Below are 19,765 nucleotides of genomic sequence, written 5' to 3' on the forward strand. Positions count from 1 at the left end.
ATGTAAGGCTCAAAACATGGATTTGTGATTTTATTCATACAACGGGTTTTATAGCAGCATCTCAATATTAAGTACGGTTTCTAGATGCAGCATCTGATGAAGTGAGTCTGGGCTCATGAAAGCATATGCATCTCTCATTTAGTTGGTTGACTTTAGCTGTGTTAATCTGAAGTCAGGCAACTACATTTTTCTAGATACCTATAACATTCAGTTCCATTTTGCTGACTGTTGGTGCAAATGCAGCAAGACTGTTATGCTGGACCAACTCAGCACTGTGGAAAGCACAAGAAAACCTGAGTGACATGTTATGGAATGCCATGCCATCACTTTTCTGAGACCTAACCTAGACAGTCTATAGCCATGGATTGCTACAATAGTAAACTGTCCTGAGCTTACTTCAAGGGTCCTGCACACATATATATTAAAAGGCATTTGTCGACTCTGCATAGAGACAATATATTAATAGACATCATTATGCCTCAATGCTTTTTAGCATCACTGTTAGCTATTTTATTGATCATTTTAACATAAAATCCATCTGCGTCACTGGCACAACTGAGTGAGTAGCATGTCCTACCTTTTTTTCATGCCGATCCCTCATTGGTATTAGGATGGAAACCCCCCCCAGAAAAGTGACAGCATTTGTTTAACAGTCATCTTAACTCAAGCAAGTCTTTGGCCACAAATATTTGCTTGAGGTAGGAGCTAATTCAGACTTTCTGGAACCAGCTGTTAAGAATTGCTGTATGTCCTAAGCTAATCAGTTACAAATTAACAAAAAATAGGCCTCTGAAGAAGCTTGAGAGCATCAAGTTTGGGGACCAATTCAAAATTCCCATAGGAATTTGATCTTCATTTTACAGGAGAAAGAATTGGTGACCTGCCCTCAGAATTAAAAATAAAGTCTTGTTCATATTATATCTCTGCCTGTGCCCTCCTAGCCCCACATCAGCCTGATGAATTGAAGTGGATTTCACATCCCTGGGCCCTGCACACTCAGAATGAGATGGAACCTCTTTTACCAATTGTAATTATGGACCTTCCAGGAAAAGTGGGTCATGGCTTGCTCCTCTTTTTTAAGCTGCACAGGCGAATCCAGATCCATTTCCAGGGAGGGATATGTTTAGAAATCAGTGACTTGGCTTATTTTGTCCTCTTTTCTTGCACTTTTGAAACAAGTCCCCCCTGCCACCCCAGTTTCCCAGATTTGTTTATTAGCAGTACTAACACACTACTCGAAGGTTCTCAGTGCTTTAGATATGTCATCATTATGTTAAAAGAAAGCTCACATAGAGGTTACACCAAACTTTTCAAAGTTAATGAAACAGCGTTAGGAAATAATAGAAGAAAGATTTTCTTTTCAACTATAATGTCCAGGCACCAGCAAGGAAGCACTCACAACACAGGAGATCTCCACGCAGTTCATTTTGCCAAAAGGCATCACAGTAGCTTCAAGGAAGCAACTGCAGGAATAATCCCGCTTATTTCGAGAAGAAACATGCTCAGCCACTCTGGAGATGCCACACACAGTCCAATTATATAGCTGTGAGGACTAAGAAAGCTTACTGCATCTAAAAAGTCTCTTCTAAGCACATCTGAAAAAAAATTTTCAGTTTATAACTTAATCCAATTTTGCTACATTCCTCCACCAAGATAGTAAAAAAACCCCATACTATCAGGTTGTCCCACCACTAAATTTAAAGTCCCTGGGACACTAGAGATTCTTATTAATTCTAAACATTGTTTTCCCCTGTAAAAGGCACACAGAATTTGTGCCACTGATTAGATGTTCCAATTGAATTATAAAATAATTGTTCCAATTAACATGTTGTGGGGCCAATCCTGACTTAGAGTTGCAAGAATTCAGTATTTCAGGGGGACAAGCAACTCTGAGGTTCATACATCATTTTCAGTCTTTGAATAAGAGTAAATCAATTTAATTAGTGTTTATCATAATCCGTTTAATATGAAGTAACCTGCATAGCACCCAAAGACCCTGTTCCTCCTCCCAATTACGTAACAGGATCCTTGCCTCAATCAAGTACTTTTCAGAGTTCACTGTTCTATAGTTTGCATTAGTTATGGGTAAAAAATACCGTGTTCCCTCTTCTTCTGTTTGGCACTCTATCCTTCTGAAAGGTTTGCTAAAAGCTTACCATGTAAAAAGGAAGGCAGAAATGCTCTCTGTTGCAAGAGAACCATAAATGGAACTCAAAGGACTTGTCCAGAAGACCACAATGGCTGATTGAATGACAAATGTTGATTTTATCTAGAAGTCTAAACATAGATGTCCTTTGCAAATGAGAGCAGAAAGCAAAACAAAACACAGCTTGGCCCAGTTTAGCACACTTCATTTACTATTTCATAATATCAGTGATTTTCTTCTTTTTTTAGATCTGTTCAATAAAAGAAACAATACTTTGTATAATAGATTACATCACTGCAGATATTGCACAGGCTAGTTCACCTGGGCATCACAGAAGGACAGAGATTCCTTCTTACAGTGCTAAGCATGATTAGGTCCAGAGCAAGAAAATGAAACTAGATATGTAAGTGAGGAACCAGTCATTTGAATATCCACAGTTGTCTTATTTTAGCTGTTTGGTTAGAGATTCTGTATTAGTAGTGGACAACATAATGAACCACAGGTAGCCTTTTCTCAGAACACCCACAACTGTCTATTGACCTCCAAAGGCATTCAGTGGGTCATCAAATATACTCTGTGCCTTGCTTTCGGTTTTTACTTCAGAGGCTGTTTGAGAAGATGATTGGCCTTTGGGAGTAGATATTTTGACCTGGCTGCTAGAGAAGATGTCATCTAGAGAGGAAAAAAAAAAGGGGGGGGGTGGGGGGAGAGGAATAATTAGAAAGGAGAAGGAAAACAAACAAACAAAAAACCACACGCACAAAAAATCCCTAACATGTAGCAGTGCCTCTAAAACATCCTTGGCAGTAAAATGCTTTTTTGCCACAGGCACTATTAAATGCACTTCTGAGGGCACATGTGGGAGCTTTTGTTTGAGTTTACAAGAATATTCAAACTGAGAAAGGACAACAAAAAAAATCAATACTATTTTACACTACACTACAGCCAAGTATCTGAAAGCGCCTGACATGCATTAAGCTACTAAGCCTCAAAAACATTGAGGGTATAGACATCCAACACGACTAACTTAACCTGGGGCCCAAAACTGATGGAACTTCCACTAGCATCTAGAGCAGTGCTTAACCTATTTGGCTTTGTGGGTTGGATGAGTGATGTGGGGCCAGATCTTGCTTGCAGGCTGTAGACTAAACACTACTGATCTAAAGCTGGGTACTATGCTATTCAGCCCTCAGAGCTCCCCATGGTCTGGAAATTTGGAGGTGTAAAAGCAGTAGCACTGGCTCCCCTACCGCCACATTTCAAGACCAATGGTGAGCCTCAGGATTGGCTGCCTAATTACAGTGCACTGTTCTGGTCTGCCAGGACCCAATCCCAACATGCAGGGAAGATGCCAAGTGCCAGGGCTCAATCCCAATATGCGAGGCCAGGATGGGGTGGTGCTGGGCTCCAGGGCCCAATCCTAGTGTATTTGGCCAGGCAGAGGCAGTGCTGGGCCATGGGCCCAATCCTAGAGTGTAGGGGCCAGCCAAGGCCCCTTCTTGGCCTGTGAGGCTCAATTCAGTCCACAGACTGTCCTGTACCACTCATCTGGCTCTCGGGGCTAAAAGCTCGATCATCACTGGTCTGCTCCTGAGGTAGATGCCCAAAGGCTGTAACAGGATTTCGCCAGCAGCTGGCCCAGAGGTGGTAACAGACTGCAAATGGCCCACACCAGGATGAAACCAATTAGAGCCATAAACACAGGAACAGAACCGTTGTGTACAGTAGAAGTGGCCAACCTGCAGCATGTACCACAGGTGGCACCAACAGCCTCTGCATGTGGCATGCAGAAGATCAGGGAGGGAACAGCCAGTACAACAGCAGATAGGGCGGGAAGCAGAACAGCAGGCTGGGCAGGGAGCACAAGGTAGGAAGCAGACAGCAGAGCACCAAGTTGGGCAGGGGAAAGGGATCAGTGGCACATCTACCAAAAAGTTGACCCCCACTCCTGACTTTATTCCAATGCAAGGATCTCTCTCATAGCGACTCATGTCAGTGTGGGGTTGTACATCAAGTATCTACTCCACTTTTATACTGGAATGGATGTAGAATACACTGTGTAAATTTGTTCCTTTCCCACCCCGGGTGTTTATGGTTTAAGCTTACATCTCCAAGTATACAGTCCCTTCTGGGTGCACACAGAAAGCAGCAAGAGGAACAGGATATTCTAGCCCCTCATCTAGGTCCTGGCACTATTTACAAGCTGAAGGCTGGAATGTGTGAACCAGAGATCAGTGGTAGGCCATCACTTCATGCTAACCTTCCTGTTCTAGCTACCCCACCCCCATGGCACCTGTACATAACTGTGCTGATCATAGGGATACACAGGATTAATCCAGGATGCAATTTCATCACAAGAGCAGTCTAGAAAGGCAGCCATATGGAGAAAATCCTTACTGGCATTCCCCCAAAATGTGAACCCACCAAAGGGATTAGCTTTACAGCCAATTAGGGTGTGCGCGGCTTCCAGGAGAAGTGTTCTAGGTACTGCACAGATATACCAGGGGGTGAAGCTGCAATACTATTTGACTGTAAGGTTAAAACAAGGAGGCAGGGAAGAAGGGAGTTTCTTCTGTCAAGGAAAGCAGTATTTACTACTTGAAGAGAAAATCCTCAAAAAACTGTGGGGTACAGGACTCTGAACATGGACAAGGATGATGCCAAGATAATTCTCAGCAGCAGTGATATCTGTCAGCATAAGAGGCAGAACAAAGATCAGATTTACAGGGAGACTGAAAAGAGATAGCTCCTCAGTTAAGCAATGATTGCAAGTGGCAGTGAAGCAAAGCAAGGGAAACAGTTTGCAAATACAATAGTACTTTGAAGGTACAGCTTGAAAAAAGCATTTCAGGTAGGAGAAACATCCTCAGAGGTAGTGGCCACCTTACTAAAATATCATGGTAAACACTGCAAACAACTCTTAGTTAAAGCAACCAGGGAATGCCACCCAATTCCCTTCTGGGATTGCCATGTTGATCAACCTCAAGTATGTTCCCTGAAGCACTGTTGGTGTTTTACAGCCCCACAGTACAGCATGTACTACACAGCCTGGGCAACTGAAAAGCTTCCCATGCAAGGATCTTTCAACTCAAAAAAACTCTTGAGCAGAGCATGGGAGGAGCAGGATATAAACTTTTCTGATCGAAGCAGTGCTCCAACTACCCCAGTGCTAGAAATGCCCCTGGCTAATAGTGAGCTCCTGTATTAGGTTAAGACTAGACCAGTCCAAGTGAAAAGGGTCTAGTTCCACAAGCACCTTAAAAAGTTATATGAAAGATTTTAAATGGGAAAAGTCTTGATGCCTTCAAACACTTCCAAAACAGAGTCCTGTTTTTTGGATAGAAATTAATTTACAAGTTAGGAAAATAAACAAAAATGCCACAACCAAAATGAAGTGTTTTAATCCAGGGGTTTTCAATGTTTTTTAATAATTATACCTCTGGTGGCCCCTTTTTAGTACGTGTACCCCGAAAGGGGGTTGGCAAGCAGCCAGACGCAGGGGGGGAGGGAGGGGCTAGCAGCAGCAGTGCAGTGTCTGTGGGGCCCTGCTCTCACTCTGCCCCAGTCCCGCTCCTATGAGGCAGTGGTGCAGGGTGGCTGCACTCCTTCCCTACATACCTTCTGAGACCTTTCAAAGTACCCCCAGGAGTATGCATACCCCCAGGTGACAACCCCCGTTTTATTCTACACAATACAGATTTAAGGTATTTAGTTTGCAGAAGTTTGGCATTTTGATTTGGGATGGGAAATCTTAAATTCTTATGAGTTAGGAAAATACCTTCCCATCCAGTTGCAGTTTTATTGCTTTGAATATTTAACCCTAGCGTGGACAAAAGTATTTTCCACTTACTATAAGCCAGAAGAGAGAAACTAGTACTTCATGAGATCCATTGGGGTTAATTCCTAGGGTCTGTTAAACCAAATGCTTTAGGACCAGGATGTCAAGCACACAGCCCATGGAGTCATTTGATCTGGCTCCCAGGTCTTGGACTGAACTCCTGTGCTACGATCCAACCCTGGAGGCTGCATACATCACATGCTGCTGTGCACAAAGGGCCAGCATGGGGCTTGGACAGGCTTTTCAAAAGCCCAGTGTTACATTTAGCCAGTCTGTACTAGCCTTACTCACTGTTTAGTACCCTATAGCATTAGTCCTAATAAAAATTAGTGAGGTCCATTTGTCTAATGACAGAATACTCTGCATAATTAAGATCAACACAAAAACCTGGCCTTTAATGTTAACACTAGTGAGATATGTGTCTTTATCAATACCTATTATAACATGTATATCCAGTGAGAGGGTGCATCTCTCCCAGTACTGGATACATAATGATCTGTGACATGACTTTTCACTCTGATTTCAGAGTGAGAAACTTTCTTGAAATCTCAAAATTCTAAAGCGGCAGAAAACAGGTTTCAGAAACAGGATTTCTCTTCTGAAGATAAATGGACTATTATAGTTATAAGCATTTGGAAGGCTGTGCTCAGTGGGTAAACACTGATAGTACTATAGTCTGTAGAGAAAGTGGGGGGGCGGGGAAAAAGGGACCTAGAAAGTTCTGATGGCTATCTTTTGCTGTTGGGGGACTTTAACTCACAGCAGCATCATAATGCCAGTAATAACCAAACACTTACCCATATCATCATCAAATATGGATTTGGATTCCACTTTTTTCTTGGTCTTCTTTTCTTTTGGCTTTACAGTAAGATCCGCAAAAATATCAATGTTATCATCAAACAGATTAGCCTCCAGCACTTTCTCTTTCGTCTTGCTAGGTGGCTTAATTGCTTCTGTTGCAAAGATGTCATCCTTGGAGCAAAGCATACATAAGTAGTCAGTACGAAATACACTCTGATAACCAAGCATTCAAATTTGGCTGCATGAACTGGTAGGAAGAATAACCTAAAACTACTATGGGCATCATTAGGTCAGAATCATGTGTTCTATGTAGACCTGACAAAAATGCATTAATCACCGACTGCACAAGGCCTGACCACAACATATGCCAGGCACAATTAGAAAGGTTGTGTAGAGCCCCCAGGATCCCTGATGTACTCCCGTTATAAAATCAGTGTTTCCGTGTAACAAGTTACCCCTCTCAAGCAGCAGCAGTCAGGCAAAAATGGGAGTTAGGTACCATGGTATGGAAAGGGTCAGACTTACTGTATTTATTCAAATTTAAGATGACCCCCAATTATTAGATTCTATACATGGAAAATGTATAAATGTTATGATTTTCCATGTGTAGAATCTAATTATTGAAGGGGTGTCTTAAATTTATACACCCCCAACTGCTGCAGGGGGACAGACTGTGTGGGTGCAGATGGTGTTGGGAGGACAAGCAGCTTGCCCCCTACCACCTGGTGCCCTATGTCTGCCCCCCTACCCCTACAGCCTCAGGCTCCCCTTCCACCTTTGCTCCCTCTTGCCTGTGCTTCTTCCCTTCCTCCACCTCCCTTCCCAGCCTCTGCTCTGTATTGTGCCAGTAGGCTACATCCCTGTTCTAGCTTGGGGCATGGATGATGGCCCCAGTCCAGCACCCATAGCACCACATAGCTGTGCCCCAGGCTGGGGCCTGGCTCAGTGCCCTAAGTTGCAGTGTGGATGGGACCTGCCAGCAAAGAGCAAAGGTGGGGGAAGGCAGAGAGGCAGGTAGGGAAGCAAAGGCTACATTGTTGGGGATGGGGTAGGGAAGGGGCTCTAGGGAGATGGGCAACAGGGAGGAAGAGGGGCAAGGAAAGGTAGCTGCAGCCCTGGTCCTGATGCTGGTTCAGGGCTGGAGCCCAAGCCACAGCAGCTAACTGCCCCCCCACCCAGCAATTCAAAGATGAGAGGCTCCCCCCTGCCATGTTAAAATGGAAGGAAAACTTCATCTTGGAATCAAACAGTATTTTTACCTCCACAAAAACAACTATTGTCTGCTAACACTTGAGCATCCCATGCTGAGGGCTTACTCCTACTATATCCATGCATAGCTTTCACCAAGGTGATGCTAAAACAGTATTTTCCATCAGGATCTACAGGACCGAGGTCTTAATTATAATATTCCTCCCCACCCTGCTGCACATCATTACCTCAAAGATATTGGTGTCTAGGTCTTGTGAGATGCCAGGTTTCAATTCTTTCTTCTTTGGAGTTTTCTGACTTGTGAAGAGATTGTCTTCATCCTCCAAGAAAGAGCTGGGGCTGCTCTTCTGGGAAGACTTTTGTTTTATAGGCTGGAAGAGATCATCACTACCCTGATCATCAAGCACTGACAAAGCAGGCTTCTCACCACTTTTGATAAGCCTACCAACCAAACTTTCTATGGCTTCCTCTTTTGCCTTAGGCCTGGCTGCTGACTTTAGCATTGAGCTTTTTTCAAAGAGGTCATCAGATTCAAAGAAATCATCCCCTAGGCCTGTGGGTTTTGCCAAAGGGCTTCTGTCCATCTCGGGTGACAGGCTGCTGCCATCTGCTGGCAATGATTTTCGAGCTGCAGAACCACCTTCTGCACTTTCCTTTGAACCTGGCTCACCACTTAGAGGCTCCTTTGCATCCAACAATGCAGAGTTCTGTTTTGGTAGCCATGGCTGTGGCTCCTTGATAATATTATCCTTCTCATTCTCACTGGATTCTTGAGCAGCCAGGCGCCGGGCTGTCCTGGTAGGAGGCCTTCGTTTACCAGTCACTTTGATCCTGTTCTGTGAGCAAAACGGACAGGAGGTTAGGTTATGAATATGAAGGGAAATGCACTTCAGGCATCATAAACTATGCTCATGCTTGTAAACATGTTGGGTGGCCTTCACATAAATTCAGGCTACATCTTTAACATATGCTAGGAGAACACAAAGCTATGATGGGGACATAATGAACCCCCCCAAATCTAACAAACCTGATAGAGACTTTTTCGTTTCATAAAAATAAGTGTACTTTTGAGAAATATTAAGAGAGGGACAACAGTGTGCTAACACTGATTTAGCTTCAGAATGACTCAGAAAAATTAAAGACAGATGGGCTGGACCTGCCTTGGGCAATCTAGAAAGTACCTCAGCATCACTAGTAGTCCATTTTTAAAAAAGGGAAGAGAGAGACAGGTAGGCAAAACAGACACTCCAGGTCACAGAGGCTCAATCCTCTCCTGTATGCAATTCCACAAGGTTATTCTAGAGCAACAATCCCCTGGCAAATGACTGGCTGGTGTCCCATGGCTGCTCCTCACACTATCAGCTCCTTTTGGTAGGCTTTTTAATTTGGCACAGAACTCTCCCTGGCAGTTATTGCTTAATTAATGTTACTTAAATAAAATGAACACTAATGAAGTATGGGTATGAAGGTCCTTTACTGGTCTGGATGACTAATGTAACTCACTGCTTGGACTTTGACAGCAGTAAGAATTCTCCCCTTGTTTTCCCCTGCATGCTTAGAGGCACATCCCACCCACCCTCCCATACCTACTGCTGCTAATGTCCCCACTATCCTGAGAGCAGGGGCAACACCTGTCCCACTCTATAGCCAGGATGTACAGGGGCTATGTTTAATCCAGGATAGCAGCAGCAGTGGAAGGTGAGCAGGGTAACTCTCCCTGCTCCTGGGGTGGCAAGGAACAACTGCAGGGAGCAGGCAGGGAGGAGGAATCTACCCATCCATATCCAAGACTAAGCCCAGCACCCACTCAGTCCAGCTGGAGCAGACTGGTTCTGTAGATGTGGTGTACCTTGATTTTAGCAAAGCTTTTGATACAGTCTCTCACAACATTCTCACAAGCACACTTGGGAAGTATGGGCTGGATGAATGGACTGTAAGGTGGACAGAAAACTGGCTGGAGCATCGGGCTCAGTAGTAATCAATGGCTTGATATCTACTTGGCACCTGGTATAAAGTGGAGTGCCCCAGGGGTTGGTCCCAAGGCCATTTTTGTTCAGTGTCTTTATCAACAACCTGGAAGAGGGCATACAGCGCACCCTCAGCAAGTCTGCAGATGACACTAAGATTGGGAGGTGGGGCAAGTAGATGATACACTAGAGGATAGAGCTAGGATTCAGAGCAACTTAGACAAATGGGAGGATTGGCATAGGTAGTGGAAGTGGGGGGGTTAATGGGGCTTAGCTCCCCCAAACGCGGGGCAACAGTAGGGCTACAAGGCAGACTGGCTGCAAGCTTCTGGCGATTGCAGCAGGGGTGGGGAGGAGTGTGCATGCAGCAGTGAAGAGAAAGTGGGGCTGGGCCTGCACAGGTAGGGTGGGGCATGGGACTGAGTCACGAATGGCTCATCCAGCAGGCGTGGCTTCTGCTGCTGCACGCACCAGGGGAGGCATGGTGGGGTACATGTCCCTGGATCAGCATAGGGCAGGGCAGACTGCTGCTGTGGGCTGGGGCCAGGCCTGTGCGAGGCTCTTCTTGGCAGGGGGGGAGGACTGAGTTGGACTGCACGCGGAGCAGGCGGCAACACTAGGAAGTGGGCTACCGGTGGGGGGGGAGGGGGGGGCTTGCATCCCCTCTGAAATTCACCACAGCCCCTCCAACTGCCCTTCGCACTCTGAGTGCAGCATGGCCCAGCCCCTGCCAGGAAGAGCCCGGTGCAGCCCGAGCCACAGTTCAGTGGCAGCCTGCCCTGCCCCATGCAGATCTGGGGGCATATGCCCCCCATGCCCTTCCAAGGTATGCGAGTACTGGTAGCCGCCCCTCCCCCCGCCCATACCCCCTGAACAAGCTGTGGCTCTGTCCTGTGCCCTGCCCCCAACTCACAGCCCTTTCCCCTCCCCCCACCCTTTCCCCTACAAACTTATGTGCTGGGGGGGTCGAGGGGGGACAGGGAAAATACATGAATGCATGCACATGCTCAGCCCCCCCCCCCACAAACACACACACAGTTTTTCTCCCTCTACCTAGGAGGATTGGGGCAAAAGAAATCTCATGAGGTTCAACAAGGATAAGTGCAAAGTCCTGCACTTAGGACAGAACAATCCCATGCACCAGTACAGGCTGGGGGCTGGCTAGCTGGGCAGCAACTCTGCAGAAAAGGACTTGGGGGTTCCAGTGGACTATAAAGCTGAATACAGGCCACTTGTTGCAAAGAAGGCTAATGACATACTGGAGCTGGACTGCTCTCAGTGGTGGCAGACAACAGAACAAGGACCAACAGTCTCAAGTTGCAGCAAGAGAAGTTTAGGTTAGCTATTAGGAAGAATGTTCTCATTAGAAGGGTACTAAAACACTAGAACAGGTTACCCAGAGAGGTGATGGAAGCTTCATCCTTGGGGGTTTTCAAAACCTGGCTAGACAAAGTTTTGGCTGGGATGATCTAGCTGGGCGTGGTCCTGCTTTGAGAGGGGGTTCGACTAGATCAGGGTTTCTCAACAAGTGGGATGTGTCCCACCGATGGGATGCAAAGGTCCTCTAGGTGGGACTCAGGTTGCAGTGGCGAAACCAGAAGTGCCACAGTGGGATTTCCAGTTTTGCATGCTTCGATTGGCCTCTGGGGGACCCCCTGCCCTGCTTGACAAGCGGTAGAACCAGGATTTTTTGAACTTATGTAGGTGGGACATACGGTGCAAAAGGTTGAGAGCTGCTGGACTAGATGACCTCCCAAGGTCCCTTCCAAGCCTAAATTTCTATGATTCAAGCTGGCATTAAACTTTGTGCTTGATTTTTTTCAGGCATCTATGTAACCATCTCATTTTTATTGAGCCTAATTGACTGGTAAGGGGGAAGACGATACTGAAGTTTTTGGACAGTTAAGAAATTAATTTGATGTGAATGAGCTTCCATGAACTTTAACTTTCTATAGCCTTGCTTATGCAAAGCACATAAGGCCTGTAAGGGTACATAGATAGGACACATGACGCCTGCATTATGTATGCCTTATATGCAGTTCTGTGTATTGAAGGCTTTCTGATTAGGAAGCAAAAGGTTTTTGCATGTTTGAGCATACAGCATTGTGTCTAACTTGCCCAAGAGAAACTGCTATTCCCTATTAGAATGCTCTTTCCTTAGTCTAGCAAGGAGATATTAGTGGTGTCATTCCAAGTCAGGTATGAAGCTGACTGACAGTGGTAGGAAAGTCCTTGGAGCTGCTGCCTGTTTTGTAACCTTCTGTGACGAGAGAAAAAAAAATACCTGACTCCTTCAGTAATACATTTACTTGACAAAAAAAGCTGCTGCTTAAGTGACAGCTCTGTGCTTCTCAGTGTTTTTATTCATACCTCTACTTTATTGACTATGAAAACTATTATACTTAAGGGCTTAATGGTTTGTTTAAATGGGTTTGAATTGAGCAACTATGATTTCAGTCTGGGTTTTTATGAATCTATAAATCTCTCGTTTTCAGCAAAAAGGACTTGAATGAGATAATTGAGGGGCTTAATATTGATTTTTTTTTAAACTGTGCTGATTGCTACTAGACAAGAAGCAGGGTTGATTTGGAATCCTGCAGCTTCTGGATAAGACCCATCTGTCTGCCCTAGGTGGACTGGAAGCTTATGCACTCGTGCAGTCTTACAGCAAACTTTATTTTCAGTACTGAACACACAATGAAAGCATGCTATAAATCGGGATCTAGTCAGCAACATTTTGCTTCTCTGGTTCCTTGCTGCATATTTCTGCTCCCCTGAGAGCTCATGCTGCCTGTGGTTCCCTTGTTGCAAAGCCCCAAGCCCCCCTGCAGCAAAAGTAAGCATGGGCTTAAGAGAGCAGCAGGGACAGCTGTGGAGGGGACACACAATTTGGTGCAGCTGCATGCCACCTGATTTTCCATACCATCCCTGGCTGGGTCACATCTTCCCCAGGCCAGATCCAGCCTCTGTGGGCTGGATCTGGCCTCAGGGCTGTATGTTGTTCTATAATGTGCTAAACAAAGTGGGTTCCCAGAGGGGTAAAACTGCAAACTTTTGCATCTACCTTGAGAAAGTTAACTTCCCAGAGGGGTCAAATGTCCCCTGAGGATGGAGAGAATTGCTGGAAAGCATGTAAGCAATGTTCTTCATTGATCAGGTTTGGTGTTGTGTTGTTGTTTCTCAAACCTTTTTTTTTCCTAAGCTAACTTAAACTTCTCTCCTTTACTGCAAGGGGGTGGGGCATGGACTGAATTAACATCTCTCCCTCTCCAAGACAGCCCTTGGCTATGTGGCAGCATGTGCAGGGGCGGATCCAGGATTCTATTCTGCAAAGGGTACGTTGGAGCAGTGATCAGTGCTGCAGGTATGGCTGCACCCCTGCTCCCAGTCTCCTCCCCCCCACCAAAGAGGGCAGACTGCACAAGGAAGCAGCAGCTAACAACTTTTTTAAATCCCAAAGAAAGTAAGAATGACCTCCGTCCCCTTTCAGAGGCATATCCCTTTGCTTCCATCTCCTTCCCCAGCCTACCACTGTCAGTGTCTGTGCTCTCCCAGAGGCAAGGGGAGCTTCTATCATAGAATCATAGAAAGTTCCAGCTCAGGGAGTTCTAGGTCCCTCCTCTTTCTGCTAACAACAAAATCATGCTAACAGCAGTGATACACACTTAATCTAGGCACTGACATTACCTTATTGGCACTGTGCAAGGTTTCTGCTTGCATGGGATGTTCAAAGCTCACACCAGACCCTTCATTGCTTCCTGCAGTACGAAAGGTTTCAGTGCTTTGTATGCCATCAGGCTCATGTACTGGAGTCTCTGAAGTTGGCAGTACAGGCTTCATGCTGGAGATCTTGGGCATTGCACTGGGTAGTAAGGCTGCTGGATTAATAGCTAAGGTAGCCTAAGAAGCATGAACAAAATTGTATTAGTACTACCATAAGAATGGTGAAAGCACACGAGAGACACAGCATGGACTAGCAGACAGGGCACTCGTGTAGGACTTGAAGAGCAGAGTTCTAGTTTTGGTTTAGCCACTAGCACTGGCCAGGTTGGTTCATCTTTCTGTGCCTTCATTTCCCCTCCCTCGTCTCACTACGATTGTACTATGCTTGCAGAACAGGCCTCTGATCATACAAGGCCTGTATATGCTACTGTACCACATTCTACGACTGACTGTCAAACAAGAGTGTCTTTGCATGCTTGAGAAATAGTGCCAAAGAAAGCAACAATAGTTCAGGAAAGTCCCCCAAACTCAGAAGCACAGTTAAGATAGTGCTTCCCATAATCAGTTTTCCAAAAGGGAAGAAAGAACAACAAAAACATATTAGACATGCAATATGCGCTAAGCAACAATTGAAAAATCAGCTGCGTCTGAAAAAGAGGCCTTAAAAGCTGACAATTAGAAAGGGGAAGTGAACATCATTTCTTTCTTTCTTTTTTCCTTTATTAAAAGAGCCATTAGTGAGGCAAAGAAGATTTTTAAAGCTAAAATGCCAGTAAAATAATTACTTGTAGTTTTCCAATCCGAGACGAGGGCTCTTTGGTTTTAATGGGAGCAGGACCTGTGGATTTCTGTACAAAATTACACTGGATTAAAAGTCAGCTGGACAAATGCAACAGAAATCTTTATCTGGTGTGCAGTATGCATTTTAATGCATTCATATGAAGAAGCTGCTTTTGTTCTTTTGCATTTCTTTGTGAACTCTGGAGAGATGACCATGTAACACAGAGGTAACAAAGATCCAGCCCACAGAGTTGGAAATGTGATGACGGGAAGAGCGGTGGCAGTGGTAATAGCTGTGGCTCCCACCAATTATTGCTGCTACTGCTTCTCCCCTCAAATTTCCAGCCTTGTAGAGCCCTATGGGCTGGATTCAGAGCATGGGAGCTATTCATTTGGCTGGAAGGACTGTCCGCAAGACCAGAAATTTGGTATTACAAAGACTAGAGGATGCTACAGCTGCTGCCACTCCCAAATTGCCAGCTCTGTGGGAAGCCCCATGGGTTGGTTCTGGAGCATGAAACCATGCCATTTGGCCTGTAGGGTGGCTCACAGGACCAGAAAATTTGGCAGTGGGAAGTCTCAGCAATTTACACCAAGCCATCACCAAATCACCAAATTTCCCACCTGATGTGCAGCCCTATGGGCCAGATGCTGCAGCCCTGAACTCCAGGTCTGGCTCACAAAGTAGCCCTGGGTGACTCACCAGAGTTATAAAACTCATCCTATAAGTTTTATACCTCTGGTGTAACAAATACTGGACACCTGACATCACTTAAAGGACTAGGTCAGCAAACCCATGATTTCATTCTCTCTACCCACAAACAAACATTCACAGGTTGTAGCCTGTGCGAGTCACTTAACATCAGTTATTTTACTAGTAGAAAACCAACTGTATCCCCATGAAGGAGCACCATTTGATGCACCTTTGATTGCTCTATTACAGCTCTTCTACGTTGTCTATCTAACAAGGGTGCCAAGCCTCTGCTATACCACAGAGGCTCTAGCCCATGACAAAGGAGCCTCCAGCTTGCAGCACACTGGGAACAGAGCAGTCAATTTAAAAAAAAAAAAAGCAAAACAGCACTTTTCTGCTCAAGGACGTCAATTAACGCCAAAATCAAATACAACCAGGCCAGAGTTGCACAGTAGCGCCGGAGCTCTGGTCTGGCATCTAGCCAGCCATACTACTCAAACACAAAGGTATCAGACCCAATGTTGTTGTGCTTGGAGACACAAATTAGAAAACAGCTGAAGCATTAAAAGAATCTTGTGGTATTGAAGTCTCTCCTTACATGCTACCTGCACTTCAAAACTTAAGATTTACTACAGAAAAAATTAAGGAGTGTTTTGGAAGATGTATGCACAGCATCTGTCAGTTTTCATTTTCTATTAAGCCACTAAGAGCCAAAAGGACTAGTTATTTCTTACACCTCACCCAGTACAATATTAAACATCATGCTGCTTTGCCACCTATCAGGCAAGGAGTTAGTTTTGAGAAGCTATTTAAACTTAGAGATATGATAAACAGTAAACAGGAAAAGACCAGGTTTTAAGATGTGGGTATATACCTCAGTGATTTCTGGCTTATGTGCCTTATTTTGTTTGGCATTTAGATTATGCTCAGGAACGTTACTGGTCTCTAAGGATGGGCCACTGCTGTCTTTTTTGGTTACCGGTTTCTTTTCTGCCACTTTCTGAAATGAGAATCAAAAATGAGCAGGGGAAGTTATGTATAAATTGGACATGAGCCTGAAGATGCACAGGGGATAGGTCTCTTAAGAAAGATCCCACTAACTCAAAAATTGACACCATTTCAACTTTCTGACGTCAGTTTCAACTTTACAATGCTTGATCTGATGCAAAGCCACACCAGCGAACAAGTTTGCTGCATCACCCATCTCCCTGGAGAACATCTGTTCAAACTTCCTTGGACGCTTTCTTTAAGAAAGTGGACAAGACTCCAAAAAAACCTGCAGCCAGGACTCCTGAGAAGGACTCCAGCCAAGAGCCCTTCAAAAAGTTCAGCAAAATCACCTCAAAGATCTCCTTCCAAATCAATATGATTGCTATTTACAATATAAATACATTAATGTAGCTACAGTAAAAGCTCCCATTAACGGCACCTTAAAAGCCAGCATACTCTATTACCTTACAAGCAGGCATGCAGTTAAAGTGAAACCAGTTCCTCCAAGCCCCCACAGCCCGGGGCAAAGCAGCCTGTGTTGCTGAGCCCCCACAGCCCAGGGCATAGCAGGCTGTGTGGAGCCCGCCTCCCTGTCCCATGGGGCCCGCAGGGCCCACAGGAGGGGCAGCAATGCTGTGCAAGGATGCCTGTTCGGGCCACTCAATTAACTGGCATATTTTGTTATCCGGCATCTCCCATTCCGGGGGGATGCCGGATAACAGAGCTTTTACTGTATATCATTCATCTATAAATTGAGTACAAAATTCTGGGTTATTTTGGGTGAAAAATAGGGTAATCAGGCCTTGGTTGAGGAACCAAATCCCCATTTTAACATTGTTCCCTATAGGGAAAACAGTTCCAAGTTACAAAGTTTTGACTTAAAACCCAGTTTTCAGGAACCAATTATGGTGCAAGTCCGAGGACTGCCTGTACTTTAAAGAGAGATTCTACCCTATTGATTTCACTTGGAAATCTCTGTAGCAATCCCCATATACTCATTTCCACTTTCCTAGGCCTTTCAAAGAAGTCATTTATAATAAAGAGGCAAATACCGGGGGCTTTGCTTTAGCAGTACTGAAGAGATCATCCTCTTCATCATCACCAAACAGCCCTTCTCCAAAGGACAGCTTCACACTGCGGCTTGCAGACTGAAAGACAAAATGCATCACAGATTTTTCTTACTGCTAGTGAATACTACATCCATATGTATCATCAGTCTTTCCTGGATGGAGGGCAGTGAATGTGCCCATCAACATCTCAGCAAAAGGACTTAATGCAACCATGTGTATGAAGATTCCATCTTCAAACAGAAGATTCAGAACAGAGCTCTAAATTTACCTTGGACTTCTTGGGACTAGCAAAGAGGTCAACATCAGGATCATTATCTTTCTGAAGCTTGTGACTAAACAGCAGCTCTTCGTCCTGGAAGACACCAGTACTTTTGGAACGGCTGCTCTTTTCAGAAGGCTGCAAAAAGGAGAGGAGACAGACACGTATGTTGACAGTATCTCCAAAATAGTTTATTTCCAGTAATACTCAAATAGCAACAAGGCAGAACTGTAATGAGACATGCTAGAGCTATTTGGCTGTCTCCGTCTACTCCTATAGTCCTCAGTTTCTTCCAAACAGGAGCATAGTAATAAAAGGTTTTACAGATGCTGGAAAATATAATGAAGGATAAAACTTAAACTGCTTCAGCTAAGCATATTTCAGCAAATGCAGAGACAGGCATAGAATCCTATAGGAACATAGTCCTCACATCCCATTTCCAAGGATAATATTTACAGATTGGCACTAGGTTGACAGGAAAAGGCCATCCATGGTACATATTAGACCACAAGGAATGTTGTTAAGTTTTGAGCTTGGAGTAAGGAAACCGAAGGATCGTGAGAAACCTAGTAGAACAGTAGAAATCTAACACATTACTAATGATATCTTAAAGACCAGGTGATTAGGATGCAAATCGAAACACATAGCAATGCAGGACAGGCAAGGTAGAGTCTTTGTTTGGGTGAAGGCAATGAAAATGACTGTGCTTACTTATCCCATTCAACTGAAGCTACGTATGTTCTCCTACCTGTATTTCTGCATTAATATCCATTTAAAAAAAGAAATGAAAAAAATGCACAAAAGCTAGGTCCAGCCCACAATGAACCCAGTGGTGGGCTGCCTGCCAGGGAGGACACCAAGTCTGTTTACAGACCTGCTAAAACTTGTTAACCAATTTGCATTACAGTTCAAATTAAATTTCAATTCAAATTAAGGGTTAATAGAGGATCATTGACCAACAACAGCACCTTAATAGACCCAATTTGCAGCCTCTGTGTGTGGGCTTATGCTTAGTGGGTTGAAAGTAATTAGGAGGCAATAATAAGCTATTGTTTAAGCACTGCTACATTGTTGCAAAACTATTGACAATTACCTAAAGCAAGGGTTTTCAACCTTTGTTTCAACAAGTGTGCATAACCCCTTCTGTCTCAGTTTCAGGTCATCTACACATATATATTTTTTCTTGTTTTTAAAATGTTACCAATAATGTGATATAAGGCAGGCTATACTAATTAACATCAAATGCTTTATTAATTTATGAATTAAATATATATATATCATAGTTATGCCACAGAAGTTTGGGCCTGGTATGCTGCTGGATTAGTACATAATAGGAAACAATATTACAACTCTTAATGAAGTGTCTGCATAAACTCATTTCTGTATAATGAAGTTATTATGATTGTCCTTTAATATTTCTAACTTAAAGCCTTTAATATCAGAATAATAAATATCTTAAAGCTAAAAATCTTAAATCTCAATGAAAAATACCCCAAAATAAGCCAAAAGTAATGTCAATCTTGCTATTTCAGTGGGACACTTGGGCCTAGTGGGTCTTACACAGCTCCTCAATCCTTGAAGCAATATTAGAAAGACAAACTCATCTCATCCTTCACGTCCAGTTTTGCTCTGTTTTGTTTTAATAGCAGCCAGTGCAGAAAATCCAGACTCACAAATATGTAGCTGCAAATGGCAGCAGGACTTCCATTGCTTTCCTAGTAAGCTCTGGATATTCAGTTTCAATTTCCAACCAAAAACTTGAGATGTTTCATCCCAATTCTGATGCTTCTGACATAAAAAGTTGTCTTTGCTCAGTTTGATCAGTTTGTCTTCTTCATGAACATGTGTAGCATTTCTTTGCTGGTAGCATCTGAAAATGGATCCCTGATCCAGTCCTGGTTGATTTGTAGTGTCTTTTCCATTTCACCGAAATACCAGTTAAACTGAGCAACAAGCCCTGTTAGATGGTTACAAATTACCTCCGAAAATGTCAGCGACTTCTGGTGCTCCATCATTTAAGTCCATTTTCACTCATTCATTCCACCATTATAGCCCACCCTCTGGCACAGATCTTTGAAAACTCCTGGTGCTCTGGAATAGTGCCCGAAGACTGGAAGAAAACCAATGTGGTGCCCATCTTCAAGAAAGGGAGGAAAGTGGATCCGGCTAACTATAGGCCCATCAGCCTGACCTCTATCCTGGGGAAGGTCTTAGAAAAAGTTATTAAAAAGAGGCCATCCTTAATGGACTGGCAGATGCTAACATCCTAAGGAATAGCCAGCACGGGT

General features: G+C 44.2%; 1 protein-coding gene across 4 annotated transcripts in view; it reads right to left on the minus strand.

The window, feature by feature from the left end:
* Positions 1-2,334: 2,334 nt before the first annotated feature.
* Positions 2,335-19,765, minus strand: part of LOC149859563 (WASH complex subunit 2A-like) — a 51,099-nt gene continuing 33,668 nt past the window's right edge. The window contains exons 23-30 of one of the 4 annotated variants that reach the window (XM_090057027.1): positions 17,487-17,615; positions 17,201-17,296; positions 16,033-16,158; positions 14,470-14,532; positions 13,649-13,861; positions 8,222-8,830; positions 6,782-6,956; positions 2,335-2,818 (exon numbers count right to left, since the gene is read on the minus strand). In XM_090057027.1, the coding sequence (XP_089913153.1) occupies positions 2,679-2,818; positions 6,782-6,956; positions 8,222-8,830; positions 13,649-13,861; positions 14,470-14,532; positions 16,033-16,158; positions 17,201-17,296; positions 17,487-17,615 (1,551 nt within the window). In that variant the 3' untranslated portion in view covers positions 2,335-2,678. The remainder of the gene's footprint in view (positions 2,819-6,781; positions 6,957-8,221; positions 8,831-13,648; positions 13,862-14,469; positions 14,533-16,032; positions 16,159-17,200; positions 17,297-17,486; positions 17,616-19,765) is intronic. The other 3 variants (XM_090057030.1, XM_090057028.1, XM_090057031.1) reach the window with 3 other exon arrangements.

Source organism: Crocodylus siamensis, chromosome 7 (assembly GCF_052110815.1).
Source record: "Crocodylus siamensis isolate JL-2025a chromosome 7, ASM5211081v1, whole genome shotgun sequence".
Lineage (NCBI taxonomy): Eukaryota > Metazoa > Chordata > Crocodylia > Crocodylidae > Crocodylus > Crocodylus siamensis.